At 34.3% G+C, this 18,680-nt stretch overlaps 1 protein-coding gene across 2 annotated transcripts; it reads right to left on the reverse strand.

The window, feature by feature from the left end:
- Positions 1–6,730: 6,730 nt before the first annotated feature.
- On the reverse strand, positions 6,731–16,565 carry LOC125844407 (uncharacterized). Of its 2 annotated transcripts, none has more exons than XM_049523726.1 (4): positions 16,409–16,565; positions 15,540–15,751; positions 14,993–15,170; positions 6,731–6,908 (listed from the first exon to the last, which is right to left on the reverse strand). In XM_049523726.1, exons 1-4 carry the CDS (start codon positions 16,440–16,442, stop codon positions 6,892–6,894), a joined length of 441 nt encoding a protein of 146 aa, XP_049379683.1. In that variant the 5' UTR covers positions 16,443–16,565; the 3' UTR covers positions 6,731–6,891. The 2 variants fall into 2 exon arrangements, with proteins under 2 accessions (XP_049379683.1, XP_049379682.1); XM_049523725.1 differs by lacking the exon at positions 6,731–6,908 and adding an exon at positions 14,437–14,854.
- Positions 16,566–18,680: the final 2,115 nt, after the last annotated feature.

Below are 18,680 nucleotides of genomic sequence, written 5' to 3' on the forward strand. Positions count from 1 at the left end.
ATGACTTCCTAAAGAATTCTACTTAGTGTGATTGGGAGTATGGGACTTCATTAATACATGGCACAAGTAGGCTTTGAGGGTGGTTGTGGTGTGGTTCTCTTATGCTATGAAGGTTATGAATGTATGCATGTCTAATATGGATTGTTGTTATAAAGAAGAAGAACTTGAAGACTAGGGCTCAAGAACTCGTCTTTCCTCTCCAAATTTGTGAAGGATGTCCAATCAAGGTATGGTAGTCTTGATTCATGGATAGTTTCCTTCCATGAAGCCCTTCAAAACTATATTTCTCAAAGTTGAAATTCTCCAAAACATAGGGTTTTCAATCTATGTCATGGATTCACTTTCAAAGCAATTTCAATTTGTTTATTGTCTTATATTATGATCAATTTGATGAATTACTATTGTTTTCCTAAGGAATTATCTAAGAATCCATGAATTTCTATGTTTTCCTAAATTGGATCTTCAAGCATGAAAATGAGTCATTGTTAGTAGATTGTATTCGAATTATGAATGTGATGAATTGATTACTTGAACTAGATCATTATACATGTTCAATGAAGTAATTCTAGGAATTTTGATGAATCATGATCCATGGACCTTGTAGGGAAATTTATTGGAAGTTTACATGTTGATGAGAATTATGTTTAAGCTTGTGATTCACTTAGAAAGTGAAGACTCTATGACTAATGGTGTACCTGTGGTATTGATTGTAAAGACACTCTCCCCTATACCCTTCCACATGATTATGCATGAAGTATGTCTGTTTATGATGAGCTTGTTGTGTTGATTGAAAGGTTATTCTCATAAAACACTATGAACATGACGTGAAAGATTTACTCACATATTTATGATTCTAAGGTTCAAAGGCTATTCTCACCTATTAAATCTATGAGCTATTATGATACCATGTTGGTTTTAGTTGCTAGGGCATTCTACCATGAACATGAACTCAAGAAAAGACTTAATATGAACTCTATGCTTAGCACCGAGTGGATTTGAATATGAGGTGAAAGCTTATACGTCAGTTAGTTCGGCTTTCCACATGGGTTTCTTATACGTCAGTTAGTTCGGGTTCCCAACATGATTACCTCATGAGATGGAAACCTTCTACATCAGAAGTATGGGTTTCTAGAAGCAATCTCCATATCCCTTAACTATGTGCCCACATAGGTCTTTAGCTAGCGGATCAACCTAAAAGCTAAAACATGTAGTTCTACCTTGGGCAAGTAAGACACCTCTTACGGTGTGGGGGCAAGGGATTGGATTCCATGTAGCTCACATGGTCTATGTCGCTTAAGGTTATATTTCCCAACATGAAAAGAATATGAACTATGACAAGAATATGAATATGAACTATGACTTATGACTTCCTAAAGAGTTCTAATTAGTGTGAGTGGGGGTATGATACTTCATTCATACATGGCTCAAGTAGGCTTTGAGGGTGGTTGTGGTGTGATTCTCTTATGCTATGAAGGTTATAAATGTATGCATGTCTAATATGGATTGATGTTATGAATGAATCTCCTTAATTTGATCTTATGAACACGAACACATCAGACACTAGAAAATCAGCCAGCATTGTAAACATCAAAAGGACCTTCAGAATTCGTTCAGAATCCCGTATACACAAATCATATATGCAAATTGACTTTACTTGACTTTCCAAACTTAATGAAATTGTCGAAACAAGAATCCGAGATCTCCTTGAATCGACATCCGTGAAATTCACTAGAAACTAACATAACACCTAGAAAGATCAAAACAAGTTCACAATTTCTAAAAAATCAACCAAGACCTCTCCTAGGCCTAAACATATGTAACACCTCGGACTTCGGGAAAGGGCTAAAAATGGCAAACAGGCAAGTCCAAAAACCCAAAATGGACCATGGACCCTTCACGGCACCCTAGACGGTCCGTCTAAGGGTCTACGACCCGTTTAGAGCATGGTGGACGATCATCCAAGGCTAACAAGGTGGGGTCACCTAGACAGGACCTTAGACTGCCCGTAGTGACTTGGACGGTCCGTTTAGGGGTCTGTACAAGTCACCCATTAGTTTTTAAGTTTTGGGTCAACTTCAAACTATCATATGTCTCAACACATAACGAATTAGGTGGCCCATGACCTATCAAATTAAATTTCTTTGAGTCTTCTTTCTAACGCCACCAAGTTTGCCTCATTTTGAGTTTAGAATAAAAAGTTATCCCCATATTAGTAAAGTCATGTCGGGTAGGTGAAGTTTCACGACCGGCTATACGACCCGTGAAGTGTTTCACGGACCGTGAAGCCTTAAACAGTCTGTGAAGCCTCTTTTTTAAGGCCCCTTGTCAGTTTTTAAGTTATGGTCATTTTAGTCTTTTCCCAAATTGTTTGGTACCTAAACTACGTCGTTTTAAACCCTATTTCAAGACCTATAAAAGTGAATTAAGCCCTAAAACTACCAATTTCAATTCATTCTCCTAAATTCCCTAAACTTGACCAAAATCCTATATTCTCTCCAAAGTTCTCTCCAAAAATCTTTTCTCTAGATCAAGGAAGAAGAAAAAGTTAGGGTTCTTCAAGTTCGAGTCTCCTTTCTTCATCATTGCTTAGGGCGTCAATCAAGGCATGTAGGGATTTCATAAATGGGTTCCAATTTCCCAATGAGTCCCAAAAGTTTCTTCAATTCTCCAATTCAATTTCCCAAGATTTGATTAGGTTTTCATTCAATTCCTCATGGGTTCTATTTGTATGGATTCGATTGCTTGACTATGGTCTTATTTTGATGATTTAGACTTAATTGCATGCCTTTCCACTAATTCCATGTGAACCCATACATTGATCTTTGAATTTTGACTATGAACCTTAATTTACATGAATTTATGAAGAAACTTGAATTCATGAATATATTTTTATGAAATCATGCATATTTTCATGAAATCAATATGTATGACTTATATAAGGTCATATATGAAGGTATATGTATGTTCTATGAAGCTTGACCACATGACATGAATGACATCTAGATTTGCCCTCAATATATTTTGGGTTATTTTCCTAAATTAGGTCTTAATAGTACAGTATTCAGATATGTCATCAATGATTATAGATTACACTTTCAAAACTACTTCCATTAGTAGTATAGAAGTTCTAGTATGAAGTTAATGACTATGGGCCTTAAAAAGGTAATATGAAAAGATCATGGATGGTGAAAGATTTTCTCACGTATTGTCTAAGGAGCTACCCTATGATGTTTCTATCTTAAATTAGTATCTTAATTGTACTTTTCCATCGATGATATCAACTGAGCATCTCAACGGCGGGATTGAATATCCGGATCGAATCAGAGTTCATGCCGCCCACCCTGAACAAATAGGAGGCGTGGGCCACATGTCGCACATAAGCCGCAGGGTCGCACGACAGAAGAACACCCAACATAAAGATTCACACTCCTCCATATGAAATATTCATCTTCATAGGAGATTTTATGAATATGATTAATGACTATTCTGTGGGATATATACTTAGCACCGAGTGGACTAGCGGTGAATACCCATGTCCCATAAACTATGTGCCACCACAGAATGATTGTCTTAGATAGATATTAGCTAGTAGATCCACTTTAGCTCAAATCTTTACCTTGGAAAGTGAGGACACCCATTTTCTCAGTAAGGGGCAGACACTGGATTCCATGTTATAGCTCGCATGTTCTATATGTCGGTTAAGGGTAACCTTTCCACAAAACGAACTAAATTAATTACTAATGATATATGAAGCTTCCTTTATGATTTAAAGATGCATTGACTATGTTCATGATTTATGAATCTTCTTAAATGATTTTACTATGTTTTAACTTGATCATGAATTTCATGTTTTCAATTATGTCCCCTTATGATCACGTCTCATGTTTTATTGCATTCTCCTCATACTTAGTACATTCTATGTACTAATTCATATGTGTGCCTACATTGTTTCACTAATGTAGGGCTTGACGACTCTTCTCCCTCCATTCATGTCTAGTTTATTGTATTAGAGACTTTAAAGATCGGTGTTCCAAGGACCGAGAATCTTTTATTGCTTTCATGTCTTTTCATTTCAGATTTTGTATATGATGTATGGTTACGTCCCAATCACTTCCTTATGATGTAATAGATGGCTTTCAGACTTATGTTTAAACTTCCATTACTTTTTGTCAAACTCTTGTATTTGAAATGCTACTTTTGAACTCTTTGTTTCTATTATCTTGTATGATGTATGCTAAGTGGCCTGTGTAGGGCCTTTCAGGGTCTTATACACCATGTTACGCCTACGGTGCACCTTGAGTCATGATAAAATTGGTATTCAGAGTACAAGGTTTAGAAAGGTCCTAGGATGTATCATAATCCACGTCGAGTAGAGTCTTGTTCATGAGTGTGAAGTGCACCACATTTATGAATGAGGGACTATAAGATGTGTAGGAAACTCCACTTCTTTCATCACTTTAAAGTCATGCGAGAGAGTTTAACTCTATATGTATCTCTACTAATACCTATATGATGCTTTTCAGGATATGGCCACTCAAAGACAATACATTAGAAGGAATACAGGTGAGAATGTGGAACGAGAAGCTCCTCGATCAACCCTTTGGCCGAGCAAGTGACTAATGATGAGTTTCGAGCCGCATTTCATGAATGGCCTAAGCTATAACGACTCAAGAAAATATAGAGGTTAACTTGAACCCAAAGGTGGATACAGTGACAACAAGGGTAAGAGACTCTACCAAGATGAATCCTTTGGAATTTCATGGGTCTAAAGTTGAGGACGATCCTCAATAGTTCATTGATGAGGTATACAAGTTTTTGTTGATCATGTGAGTGACGCCGGTGAAAAAGGTGGAATTGGTCGCTTATCAACTTAAAGGTATTTCTCAAGTTTGGTTTGAATAATGGAAGGAAGATAGGGCGGTGGATGTGGGTCCTCTTGATTGGAAGAAATTTAAGGTTGCTTTTCTTGATATGTTCTTTCCCCTTGAGATGAGGGAGACAAAGGTACTTGAGTTCATTAACCTTCATCAAGGGAATATGAGTGTGAAGGAGTATGCTTTAAAATTCACGCAATTGTCCAAGTATGCTCCAACTATGGCTGCCGATCCAAGGGAAAGGATGAGTAAATTTGTGTCGGGTGCTTCTGACTTGGTGGTCAAAGAATGTCTGACCACCATGCTTGTTAAGGAGATGGATGTCTCCCGTTTGATGGTTCATGCACAACAAATAGAAGAGGAGAAAACTAGGGATTCAAAGACGCAAGAAAGGATAATGGTTATTTCTCACATTTAAGGTCCGGTAGAGGCAATCGTTCTCAAGGTAATGGTTCTAAAGAGCATATTTATCCATATTATGCATTGACTAACTCGTTTTGAGTCAAATATTTTATCTATTTTTATTTTAACTCATATTCGACTCGCATGTCACTACTCCACATATTAAGTTGACGTTCTCAATAAAGTGAAGTCATTCACTTCGAGTTGTGCCATTTGTAGGTTTCCGGATAACTAATATCTAGAGGTTGATTCAGGAAATATGTTACTCATCGTTTTAGCTCTGGTGCCTTTGTGATGCAGAATAACAAACTGAATTTTTTTTCTAATTCTTCGTCCTTTTGCAACAATTTTAAGTGCAACTTTCTATGGAAACTACCCGTCCGTAACTGATGGGGCCGGGGGGTTTGGCTTCTTGTTTGCAGAATTAGGACAAGTATTTGATTTAATTAAAATATCCTAGACATTGAGGGAGTATTTGAATTAATTCTTTTCATGTCACTTATAAATTAAAAAAAGCCACAACACCCAACTTTTGATTATATTTTTTCAGCTTTAAATCACTTTTTGTGTTATCTAGGAATGTCAATGTTTGGTTAATTTTATTTTTTTTTACTTTTGAAATATCATTCAAAATATACAACTATCAAAATATTGTTTCCACAAATATGTTCTTGAAAAAACACTTTAATTCTTCACTAAGAATGTTAAACTTTGTTGTCGTATTGTTTGATCTTAAACATTTAATAGGAGTGTTTGCATATGTTCTGTTGCATTGTTTGATGAAGTATCAATTACATTATCTTTTAATTTTAAACCTAAATAAATAAAAGCTAATTAAAAAGCAAAGACCCAAAAGTCGTCTAGTCACTAGATGCTTAGGACCAAGGTTATATTTATATCTGAAAAATATTATAAAATATGTTTATATATAAAATATATTTGCATCATGCAAGGCTGTTCGATTTGATTCAAAAACTTTTCAATTTTTTTCATAAATTAAAAAAACCATTTCAATTGTCCGAAACAATTATAAAAATCCAAAATTCTATTGAAAAAATAACATAAATCGATTCAATTGAAGTAGATTTAGTCGGTTCCTTTCGTGTTCTTTTGATAGGTGTTATCTATACACTTCCAGAATTAATATATAACTCAAGCTAAAAGCCACTAAAAATAAGCTAATCCAAACACTCATTGCGTCAACCAATTTGTGGGCTCTTAAAAAAATGACCAAATTTGACTTTAATTAACCTTTTTTAAGGAAAAAATTGGGATTATTTAATTAAAATGAAAATTAATCATTTAACTATTGTTTTCAAAATGTAATTTTATTAATAAATAATTTTACTGTTTTAAAGATATAACTGATGAACCATGTCGGTTTCTACAATGTATTTTTAAAATTTTAAGGTAAACAGACACTTGATGTAGTTAATTATTCTTTTGGCACATAATTGACCAAAGTGTAAAAAATAATAATTTCACTTACGAAATTCCACAAAAAAATTAGTTAAACAGACGGTTTGCAGAAGCCATTTTTACTATATGGTATTGACATTGTTTTTAGTAGTTGACGTTGCATGGTCACCGGATTTCATCGACATCAACTATAAACTCACGAAGAATTAGTACCTGCAAATATCAAGGTTAGTCCATCTTTACAATTGTAGGGTAATTATATTACCAGCCCAACATTAAGTATATGCAAAATTAAATACACATTTATAGTAGCTAAAATTTACCTCCATAATTTTTCGAACAAATACTACCTTTTGCATAAAGTGGCTATTGTAACATATTGGTACAAAATGATTTATCTAGCGTTTATATCACATAGGATATAAACAAATAATTATTCGACAAAGCAAGTGCTGACATCTTTCCATATATTCTCTCCTCAACAAGTTAACACTTTTTTATGTTAATGAAATCCCAACAAATTATGTCACTAGAGGAAAATGGAAATGATAAGAAACTCCCATATAAAAAGATCAGACACTCTGTTTTAAAGATACTTTTGACTCAAATAAGAATATTATATGACATGGGAGAAACACAACGAATGTAATAGTACCCACCAACTAATACTTCTAAAAAATGCAATGTTCCGTTACAGTAACCATTTCTTTGAAAACAAATTTACTATTTCATCATTTCTTCTAGCTTCATATCCATTTCGTAAATCAGCTTTACTTTTTCTTTTTCTTTTTTCCAGGGACGGGGAGGGGGGAAAACTCCAAGTAGGCTTCATAAGTACCACATACAGGGATGAAACCAAAAGTTCATAGAAATCCTGAGGGAACAAAGATTAGACAGGAGAGCATGGATAATAACTGGACAAGACAAGGTTAACAACGGGATGCAAAAATGTATAACCCCCAAGCTAAGAAAGAAACAATGGAGATGAAGTGGCATGATTAAGGCAAATGAGATAAAGAAGTAGGAGGAAGATGAAAAAACAAAGGAAAACAGACCACAAAAGGATAAAAATGGAAAAAGGGAGATATTTGAGAAAAGATGATCACTTGTTCTACCCTCAAGCTTGAGACGGCAAGAGAAGACCAAATGGGAAATTTGGTGCATTCTGAATATATCAAGAGACAACACTACATCAAATAATGCTTACTTGTAAACATGATTTCAGACCTGCCTCGGACAATTGTGGATCAACCAGATTAATTAGCAAACATGGAATAGCCTCGCATCCCTCGGACATAAAATTGGAGGGGAATAAAATAGTCCTTGTGAGGACCATATACTCAAAGAAGTAGTTGCATTTTCTCCAAATACTAGCATAGGATGACTAAGCTTCTTAAAGATCGAACAAACACGCATGCTCAAAGTAGCTAAGAGGAAGTTGGATACTTCCGATAAGAGGGGAAACTGGAAGAGGAAATATGAATCATGACTATAGGATAAAGGCGTAAACAGGAGCTTCATTCTTAAAAAGTAAAACAATGAACAATGAGAAGAGTGCTAACATCTTGTTTCTATCCTTCATCTTCATCAAAAAACATCTTGTTTCTATCCTTCAAATCAAATATAGGACATGAATAATGAGAACACAAACACCATCTCAATAACTCTACACTGCAGCAAGGATACCAAAATTTCTTCAAATCATGACCAGTTGAACACTTGAATCAAGGTATTAATAAATACTGACAAGAACAGTCCATCTGCTTTTTGCATTATAATCAATTAAATTTAACTCAAAAAGACTTTCCACTGGTGTAAAAATGCGCTGGTGATACTGCCTTGCTATTTACACCGGGAATGATGCCTTTTCATATGCATACAAACAAACAACAAAAAGAAAGGAAGGAGACTCATATAGTGATAAAACCCATCTTCTCAACATGATTTCAGTTGCAAGCAAGTTGCATGGATATAACTTGACAAGAGCCCATATTCAAATAATTTAAACAAAGATGTTAAACTGGAACAATCTAGCGGAAAACACAAATTTGGCTTTAGAAGAAGCATAGGGAGTTAAACTGGAACAATCTAGCGGAAAACACAAATTTGGCTTTAGAAGAAGCATAGCCTCCCCATTCTCACCCAACCCAGTCCTCATTCTTCCCCCAAGAGAAAAAGGGAAAAGAAAGAATATTATAAAAATTGGGCTGCTTTCCAAGTCCATATCAAGAAAGTAGTAAAAACACATTCAACCAGATGGACCAAGCATACTAACAATGGTTCCACCTGGATGGAAAAACCAGACTTGTGATAGTTCCAAATGAGTACATAGAGCTGACTCATCAATCATGTTCTGCTCACTCCTATATAGTGAGCTACCAAGTATATGCGACCGCAACTCAAGCCGTATTCACCTATCACTTCAAAGCTCACTGTTTTGGAGATGCGTGGACGGATGTGACCGCAAGTGGGTGATGCGACACCACAAGCTACATCACATAGTACACAGGCAGTCAGATTTGGGTTGTTTTTGCAATTCTTTGAAGTGCCACTTTTGGGCCTTTTATGTAATAGCTAGCCTTACACTATAAATACATGAGAGTAACTCATTTAGACTTGGATTATTTTCATATGAGATTATTGAGTACACTCTTGAGAGAGTTGAAAGCTAAGGTCACTGTTGATAGAAATATTGATGGAATTACTTGCTTGAGGATCATTCCTCTTGAGGGTGTCTTTCTATAGTATAGGTGCTTGTTTTGGTGTTTTTTGTAGGAGGTTTTGGCTTTAACATAGTCATTGTTGCCTATTAGCCTCATTCTTGTGTCTTGATTTTTTACACAATTGTGCTTTCTAGAATATTGTAATTTGGGGTATTGGTTGTCACATAACCATTGTTCTTAATTCTTTATCCATCTTGTGTCATTCTTTATCTTTTACTTTCCTAGTTCTTAGTGTAAGGTTTCTTTTAGTTTCCACGTTTAAATATTGTACCATTTGGTATTAGAGTAGAGTATAGATTTATTTTTACAAATTTAGACTTGAGTTTGTTACAGAAAAAAAAAAAGGGTTAAAAATTTAAAATCTGATTCAAATCCTTCTTGTTTGTTGTTTTTGACACTAGATTAGTATTCTCTAGTGTTATTTGAGTGTAGATGTGGAGTTTAAAGCCATTTGGAATTGATTGGGAGATTTCACCATTGTTAGATTGAAAACTTGAAGAACAAGCTAAATGGATTTTAAAGATTGAGTGAGGTTTTGGACTTCAAAGAATTGGGGCTTGTTCTCTAACTTGAGGAGAAGCTAAGTCTGAAATTTAAAGGGATTCCAAGAAAAATTGAAGAAGTTTGAATTTTGAATGTTCTTCATCTCTTTGAAGAAGAAGTTAGAAAAAGTACAAGTTTGATCCAAAACCCCAATTGAAATGTTTGGATTAAGTGTTTCAAGATACAAAAGGGGTAATTTCTAGGTGAAGTGGGCCCACCAAAGGAAGCGAAGGATGAGAAAATATCAACCAAAAGTCGGATGCACAAATTTCAAATGAGATTTCACGACAAAAGGTTCAACCCAGTGTATAGGAGAGCACGAAGCGGAAAAAAGCGGCAAGGTCCCACCTCACGCTTTAAGCAAAGCGCTCACTTCATCATTGAAGTGAAGTCCGAATTAAAAGAAAAAAGACCAAAATAAATAAATAGAGACAAAATATATAAGCAAAAATTCATATTAAAAACTAAAAAATGGTTCCCCTTAGTAGTCTTGTTACAAAAGGGACATACAATGGTTGTCCTATTGGTCTCACTAACTTTTTTTCCCCATAATTTCATGCCTGGTAAGCCACTTTTAATCACTAGTAAGATTTTAAGAAAAAAAATAATCAACATAATATTTTTATCACTATTAAGAAAAAATTCAACAACATTTTCATTATTGTTAACAAACAAAAAAATTCAGCAATATATATTTTAATCACTGTGAGAAANGGAAAGGAAGGGAAGATTCTGATGATCAAAGGATCACCGGAGAGGAGTTCTCCCCTCCATCATGGATCGGAGAGAGAGAGAGAGACCAGTTCATCTCCTATAATATAATACTCCTAGTACTAGTAAGATTTTAAGAAAAAAAATAATCAACATAATATTTTTATCACTATTAAGAAAAAATTCAACAACATTTTCATTATTGTTAACAAACAAAAAAATTCAGCAATATATATTTTAATCACTGTGAGAAAAGAAAATCAGCAACATATAATTCAAATAATCAAAGCTAAACAGGGCAAAGGAAAACAAAGTAACGAACCAAGAAGAAAAAAAGAAGAAAAATCCTAGGAGACTATAGTCTTTTTGAGTGGCGCTAGCCAAGCACAAACGAGTGCAAACAGAATTTGTATATATATATATATACCTAAGACTTAGTATTTTGTATATATATACCTATGACTCTTTTGTGCTTGGCTAGCACCACTCAAATGTATTAGTTGCAAATACGAGTAAAAGAGTGCAAATGCGAGTAAAAAGTAAGGAATTTTTACGACTAACTTGTTTGCTCGTCTTGTAGGCACAAGGAGCTATATGTCATCCATAGCTTCAAATCCTTGTGACGGTGACATGGGAGACTATGCTTGTAGTGATGATGGGAGGCTATGATAATAGCCGTAATCATGAGTCATATAGAGATGAGAGTTGCTATTTCAGAGGTGAATACAAAGAATTGGTGTGTATAGATCTTGTGGAGAAGATGGTGGGGTAGAAGAACCTTTTTTGGATTGTAGATCCTCATAACCCTTGGGATGATTCCTATGATGACGATGAAGATTATGAGGGTCCTCACACTACACACTATGAGGATGAAGACGACTTGAAATATGAATCTTCCACACACATGCCTTATGAGTCTTATGATGACGATTTCCAGTTGGAGTTGTGGTGAAAATGTCCATGAAGATAGTGGAGACTCATATAAATTGTCTTGTGGTCCTCCTTATTATTCTAACCGAAGTAGTGTGTGGGTATGTTGGGGAAAGTCGATATCATCCGATGAGAGAAAGATAATGTACATTTCCTACTCGAAGGGATACAATGCCTTATGCTTCTTGTTCCGATGCACATATGTCATGTTTTCGTATAGGCATGCTATTGGAAATAAATTTGGAGAAAAGGGAGGCGTGGTTTATCTCCTCAAGAATATTCCCTAGGATACTACTATGGAGAAAATGGTACAAGGAAGAAGTTTGCGCAAATTCATAGTAGACATCCACTACCTAATAGTAAGCAATTCCAGTCTCAAGCACCTATCACATTCTTCGAGTAGCTCTGATCCATCGGAGCTGCCCCCACCAAGCAGGCGGCCACGAGTCATAACACACTCTTCGCACAACAATGGGTTTGGAAGCTATACACTTCAAGTAGATCTCATTGGTGCTAATTTTATTAGTCCAACTTTGGTGGAATAATTGAGAATCCCATATTTTGATGTGAAGAGGCCATATGAATATAATAGAGTACGAGCAGTGAAGTCAGCAAGAGTTCTTATCAGTGTTACCAAAGGCGCGCTTTAAGCGCGCTTAAGCCCTAAAGTGAGGCTCAAAACGTGTTGAGCGCTTCGCCTCGCTTTATGTGCACTTCAGTGTCGTCATCAAAGTTCTAAGACAAACTTTTCCTTGTCAATGAGCCTCTTATGAAGAAGTGTGACACTTAACAATTGATATTTCACTTTATCATAAAAAAATTTCAATTTCTTTGGTCATATATTCATTCATGTTTATAATTATTAGTCTTGGACTAAACATACACATTTTTTTTTCTCCCTTTGCGCCTTTTTTCATTAAATCCCACCCTTTATTTGCGCTTTGCACTTAAAGCCCCCACGGACCTTAGAGCTTTTTTGCGCTTTTCACTTTTAATAACACTGGTTCTTATCACCAAAAGGGACTACAAGGAAGTCGTGTGGTGCGAAGTCTACCCTTTGAATTATCTATGGTTGGACTATCCTTAGTTGAATAATATGATGGATTTTAAATGTATTAGATTGCTTCACAAATTATACCCCTCTAACCCAATTTATGTGATGCACTTTCACAAAATTTATGAAAGAAAAGAATTTTGGGAACTTGTGGTCTAAAACAAACCATAGATATTTGTGAGGCTGCACATATCATATCAAGGTAAAATAGAAAGTTCAAAGTTAAAGTGTCTACAAATATAAAAAGGTATTGTTCTTTTAAGGACAAACAAACTGAAAAGAAAACACATCACATAAATTGAGACAAAAGGAGTAATAAGATTGTGTTGAAAAGTGAAATTCTTCACATGTTAAGAATCAACCTATAGCACACACTCTCAAGTTTGTAGGTCCACATTGATCCCAAATTAGATTAAAAATCTACGAAGGTGTTGAGTTATATAGGTATCCACCTTTAATATAAATGTGACATCCAAAGTAGTTTATTAAATATGTCGACAAATCCATCTATTTTTTTTATAACCGAGAAATCTGTCTGTGACCCGCCCTTTGGACCAATCACAGCCTTCTAAACTCGGTGGATAATGGGCCAGCCCCTCTACCCTTCTCCACTTAAATACCGGGCTTCGCTTTGCATGGTGTGGGGCTTGAACCTGCGACCTAAGCCACAAATCCTCCACCTTTTGCCACTCAAGCTAGGCCTTGGGGGCCGACAAATCCATCTATTACCTTTAAGGTTTTGGCTTGAATGTTCATATTCTTTCATACAACCCCATGTCTAGTACAAGTTTATACAACTACCAACAACAAACACATAAATGAGGCTCACATAGTTGATCACATAGTTGGTAAAAGGGGGGAAATTATAATAAATGGTCAACTAGATTAGAAAGAGTTGGGCAAGAACCATCTTCTTAACATAATACCAAACAAGGTGTGGTCTAGTGGTCAATGAAGTAGGGGTTGAGAACAATGAGGCCTCAAATTCCGATAAAATACTAGTTAAGTTCTTTCCATCTATTCAAGTCTTAGTGGACATATACCCAATACTTATATTGGTGAGAAGTAACAGGTACCCTAAAATCAGCCAAGGTGTGTGCAAGTTGACTCGGACACTACGATTATAAAAGATAAGGTTCACTGATTATTCCGTCTCCAATGTTAGATCCCAGTTGCCTGCACTCATGATGTCCATAGTCGTCCACGCTCATGATGCTGGGAAAAAGATAATAGAAGCGTCCAAATAGTTGAAAAAGACATAATCAACACATAAGAGTATTTGCAAGTTAAACCTACATCCAGGCATGCCATTTCATTGTCCAGGATTTACAATATTCATTAGCATCAAGAGAAAAAGCACTTAATGAACACCTGATTGTAATTTCATGAACTAAAGAAAATCTGAGTGAGAAGAGACTCAGTTGATCACATACATGAAGGGGCTATTTAAAATACTAATCTCAAGAGATAAATCTTCAATGTTGTTGTCGAAAGGAAATGCTCTTACGCACATCTATGTCAATAGATGTATATGGCCATACAAAAGCTCACAGAGCCTATCACACACCAATAGCAAGCAACTTTAATCTCCAAGACTTAAAAGCAATGCATATATCGCAAATAAGAAATATATAAATATGTCCATCTCTACAGATCCTTTAGGGCCTGGGTTGCGTGTGCCTCTGAGGTAACTGAAGAAGGAAAGAGAAAAGATAGCGGAAGCAAGATACAAATCTTTGCACCTTTTTCAGAAAATCAAATACAAGGATGCAATTCTGGCTACTAGAATAGATATTATAGAGTTGGATCAAAGAAAAGTAACATATAGTTCCAAGAGTACAGACATCAGAAACATAACCAGAGACAAACTACCACAACAATGAACAACAAAGTGACATAAAACTAAATCTAAAGCACCTTGCACAAACCCTCCAAAGTACCAATACACCTACATAACTTAGCAGAAGACATGTCAGAGCTTTCTCAATACCTAGAGAAAATCAAAAATCAATAAGGGTAACTGGTCGGGCTACGGGGATCATATCGGCCCAACCTAGAGCTTGTTATACTATCCAAAGCTGCCCCAAATACTCTTTGATCGTAATCATAATTGTTGCCATCATAATGTGATCTATATCCATCATGAGGTGATCTATAACCATTAGACTGGTTTACTGAAACACCAGGGGGGACTGGAACTGAATAGACAAAACAATTATAAACATGTAAGTTAAAACTCAAAGAAACAGACAATCATAAAGTTTAAAAAGAAAAAAAAAAAAGAGAATTAAGAGCATTGGATAATGACTTCACTAAAAAAAAAAAGCATGCATCACCTTGTGTGTAACTAGTTTGGTGCTGTGAAAACCAGCATGAAGTTGATAACCTTGCGGAATTTGGTGAAATTTCCTTATCATTATAAGGTGTAGGATGAGGCCTTGGTCTAGAGGGAATATTTAAGGCCGGCAGTGTTGCGATTGGCGAGTTATTAGAGGGCTTGTCTTGCCCAGAAATCTGTTTAGAAAAATTAATCCATCAATAAACATTATGAACTAATCAAAGATGCTTCTGTAGACTTTGCCTCCTCAAAACTATAAGTTACAACTGCCAGCCCGCACAATTGACTGAAAGAACATATGCTGGATGCATCTCTCAATTCATGAACCAAAACCAAGACACACTGACAATCTCTATAGCATGCCAAGACTATCCAACATCTACACAGAGGCTGGTTCTATTGGAAAACATAGAGGAGGTAAACCCATACCTTAGGTTTGCAAGCACTACAGAAGCTGATAATACTTGGAACACAAAAATTCACTAAATGACCATCACAAAATCAGACCCTTTTAGCCAGTTAAGGGACGGGTAACAAGGACTTACTGCAAATTTTAATGTTCTATTGTAGAGTGTCACTAAACCAGAGAAAAGCTTCACAGCATAGTCTGCAATCTCTTCTGTCTCATATTTTGCAAAGGCAAAACCTTTAGGCTTATCAGTTTCCTTGTCACGAGGAATGTACAAGTCAACAACACGCCCTGCTTGAATTAGAATGTCATATAGTACACGATCGCATACTCTCTCATCCAAATTTCCTAAAAGAAATTCAAACACATCTTAGAAAGTGGTACATCATACAACTCATTCACAGCACAACAGAAATTGCATGTCCTATCTATCAAAAAGGCACTACATGTTAAGCGCACTCTTGCAGAGATAATTCAAACAAGCAACAGGAAAAGAAAAGACACCTCAACAAAGTCAGCTATCCTAACAAAGGCAGATTAACCAAATTTATGTGCAATTCATCCCAAGGTATATATTGGTTCTCATTATGAAGTAGTTTAGGAGGTCCAAGTGTAACCCTTTTGGTTGACAGTAAAAGTGAGATGTTATTTGACATTCAAATAACATGGAGTTGGAGAAAAAAAGACTTTTGGAATTGGAGGTCTCAAATTAGTCATATATACAGACTAAAAGGAAAGTGATTAGGAAAAAGGGAGTAACTGTAGCACAACGGAACCAAACGCGGAACTGTGTTTAGAAAGGGGAAAAAACAGTTGTAGCAAACAAATTAAATTCAGTAATCAACCAAACATAACCAGAAAAAGGCACATATCTCTAAGATTATTACTTCCTTGACTATTGAAAAGAAAACCAAAAAAAGAGTGCGACATCAGATCTGATATAGGAGAAAACATTCAGAAAAAATTATTAGAGTAGATATATGGAAATTAAAAAAGAAGACATACCGACATATACAGTGCAATTAGGGTTCTCCGCCATGGGAGCTTTATCGGGAGGAGAGAAATTGGATGCCCAGTACCAGTAGATTCACAAAGTATATCGGAATCGTGTGGTTTTTGAATAAAGCAGAGAGAGTCTCTTTATTTATGTTATCTACGAAAAAAATAGAAATAAGTTTTATCACCGACTTCTGGATTGTTTAAAAGTCGCCTACGGATGTCTACTCAAGTTTCCACACGTGTTTTCGGACCTCCATATATATATATATATATATATATATACTAGTTACAGTAGCCAGTGCTAGCACGGACCCAACATATATTTATTTTTTATTTTAATTTATGTGACATTAATAAAATTTTAACGGTCAAACAATTTTTTTGTATGTTCTTTAAATTTTAAGTTGTTGATTATTATGGTTAATAATACTTTATATGTAATTTTCAATATTCTCTTTGTCCCAATTTATGTGTCATTGATAGAATTTCGAAAGTCAAGCAAATTTTGTATATGTCTTATAGATTTTGAAGTTATTTAATTATTATGAGTTATAGTACATTTTACGTATATGTTACTTTTTCTATCCCAAACTATGTGACATTAGTAGAATTTTGAGAGTTGATCAAATTTTTTGTATGTCCTTTAAATTTTGAAGTTGCTAATTATTGTGTGATTTGTAGTACGTTTCATGTTATTTCAAATAATATATGTTATTTCCTCTATCCTAATTTATATGGCACTAATAGATTTTGAGCTTCAACCAAATTTTATAGATGTCTTTATAATATTTTAGGGTTTAATTACCTCTTTTTGATTTTTAATCCATTAATATGCTTTCTTCACAATTATCAGTAGAGCTACCTTAAACGGTGATGTGGCGCTCTCTATAACCTTCATTGTCATTTTTCTTTTTTCTCCTTTTTTGAATTTTTCTCAATTATATTATTTTTAAAAGTTATTTTCATAACTCACACTTCTTCATCTTCATAAATTATACTTTTAATTAGTATTAATAATATTCATAACTTTCAAACCTTTTATATTCATAACCCCAAAAAATTCAATTTTACATTAAATTAAAATATTCAATGCCTTTCTTTCTTTGGAGAGAAATGACATTAAATTAAAATGTTTGCCTCAATATGCTTAAGATGCTAGAATTCTTAAAGTTCATTTTAACTTTATGTATTCTTTTGTTGGAATAGCTTTCTTTTTATTTTGTATGTAGTTTGTTGATGATTTTTAAGAATTTTGTTTTTTTTTTCCTTTTTGTTAATCTTTTTAGAACTTTTGTTATATATGTTGTATGTTGTTTAATATATTGATAGATTTTTAGGATTTTTTTTATTTTTCTTTATGTTAATCTTATTTGAACTTTTATTGTATTAAGTAAAAAATATTCTAATTAATTGTACTAAAGATTCACTAATTGAATGCTGAGAGAAATTAATTAATGTGAGAAAAGTACTGAAAGAAAGACTTAATCCTACTCCATCCGTCCAATAATTATTGTCTATTATACTATTTTGGAATGTCCTACAATACTTGTCCACTTTATGAAATCAATGGATAGTTTACCCCTTATCATTATCTAAATTGCTAATTATTGTTGTATGATTTGTAATATCTTTTACGCAATTTTCAAATAATAAAGGTTATTTCTTCTTTCTCAATTTATGTGGTACTAATAAAATTTCGAGATTCAATCAATTTTTTTTGTCTTTAAAATATTCTATTGTTAATTACTGTAAATTATTGTACTTTCTAAGTAATTTTCAAATAATATATATTATTTCATTTGTCCAATTTATGTGTCACCGATAAAATTTGAAGAGTTAATCAGATCTTTTACATATTTTTATATCTTTTGAATATTTAAGTAAATAATTATTGTGATTTATAATATTTTATACAATTATTTAAAAAAAATTAAACAACAAACAAAACGAATTCATCATAGGAAAATTACCAAAGCATCCTTGAATACATCAATAATGGGTCCCACTTTTTGTTTAAAAAAATATGCATATTGGGAGGATATTTTTGTCCAAAGTGGAAATAGAATAAGTATAAAGCATTAAAGTCTTTTAAAATTTTAAATTGTTAATTCTTATTGTATGATTTGTAATACTTTTACGCCATTTTCAAATAATAGAGGTCATTTCTTCTTTCTCAATTTATGTAGTACTAAAAAAAATTTGAGATTCAATCAATTTTTTTTGTCTTTGAAATATTTCTAGCTGTTAATTACTGTAATTTATAGTACTTTCTAAGAAA

This window comes from Solanum stenotomum, chromosome 11 (assembly GCF_019186545.1).
Source record: "Solanum stenotomum isolate F172 chromosome 11, ASM1918654v1, whole genome shotgun sequence".
Classification (NCBI taxonomy): Eukaryota; Viridiplantae; Streptophyta; class Magnoliopsida; order Solanales; family Solanaceae; genus Solanum; species Solanum stenotomum.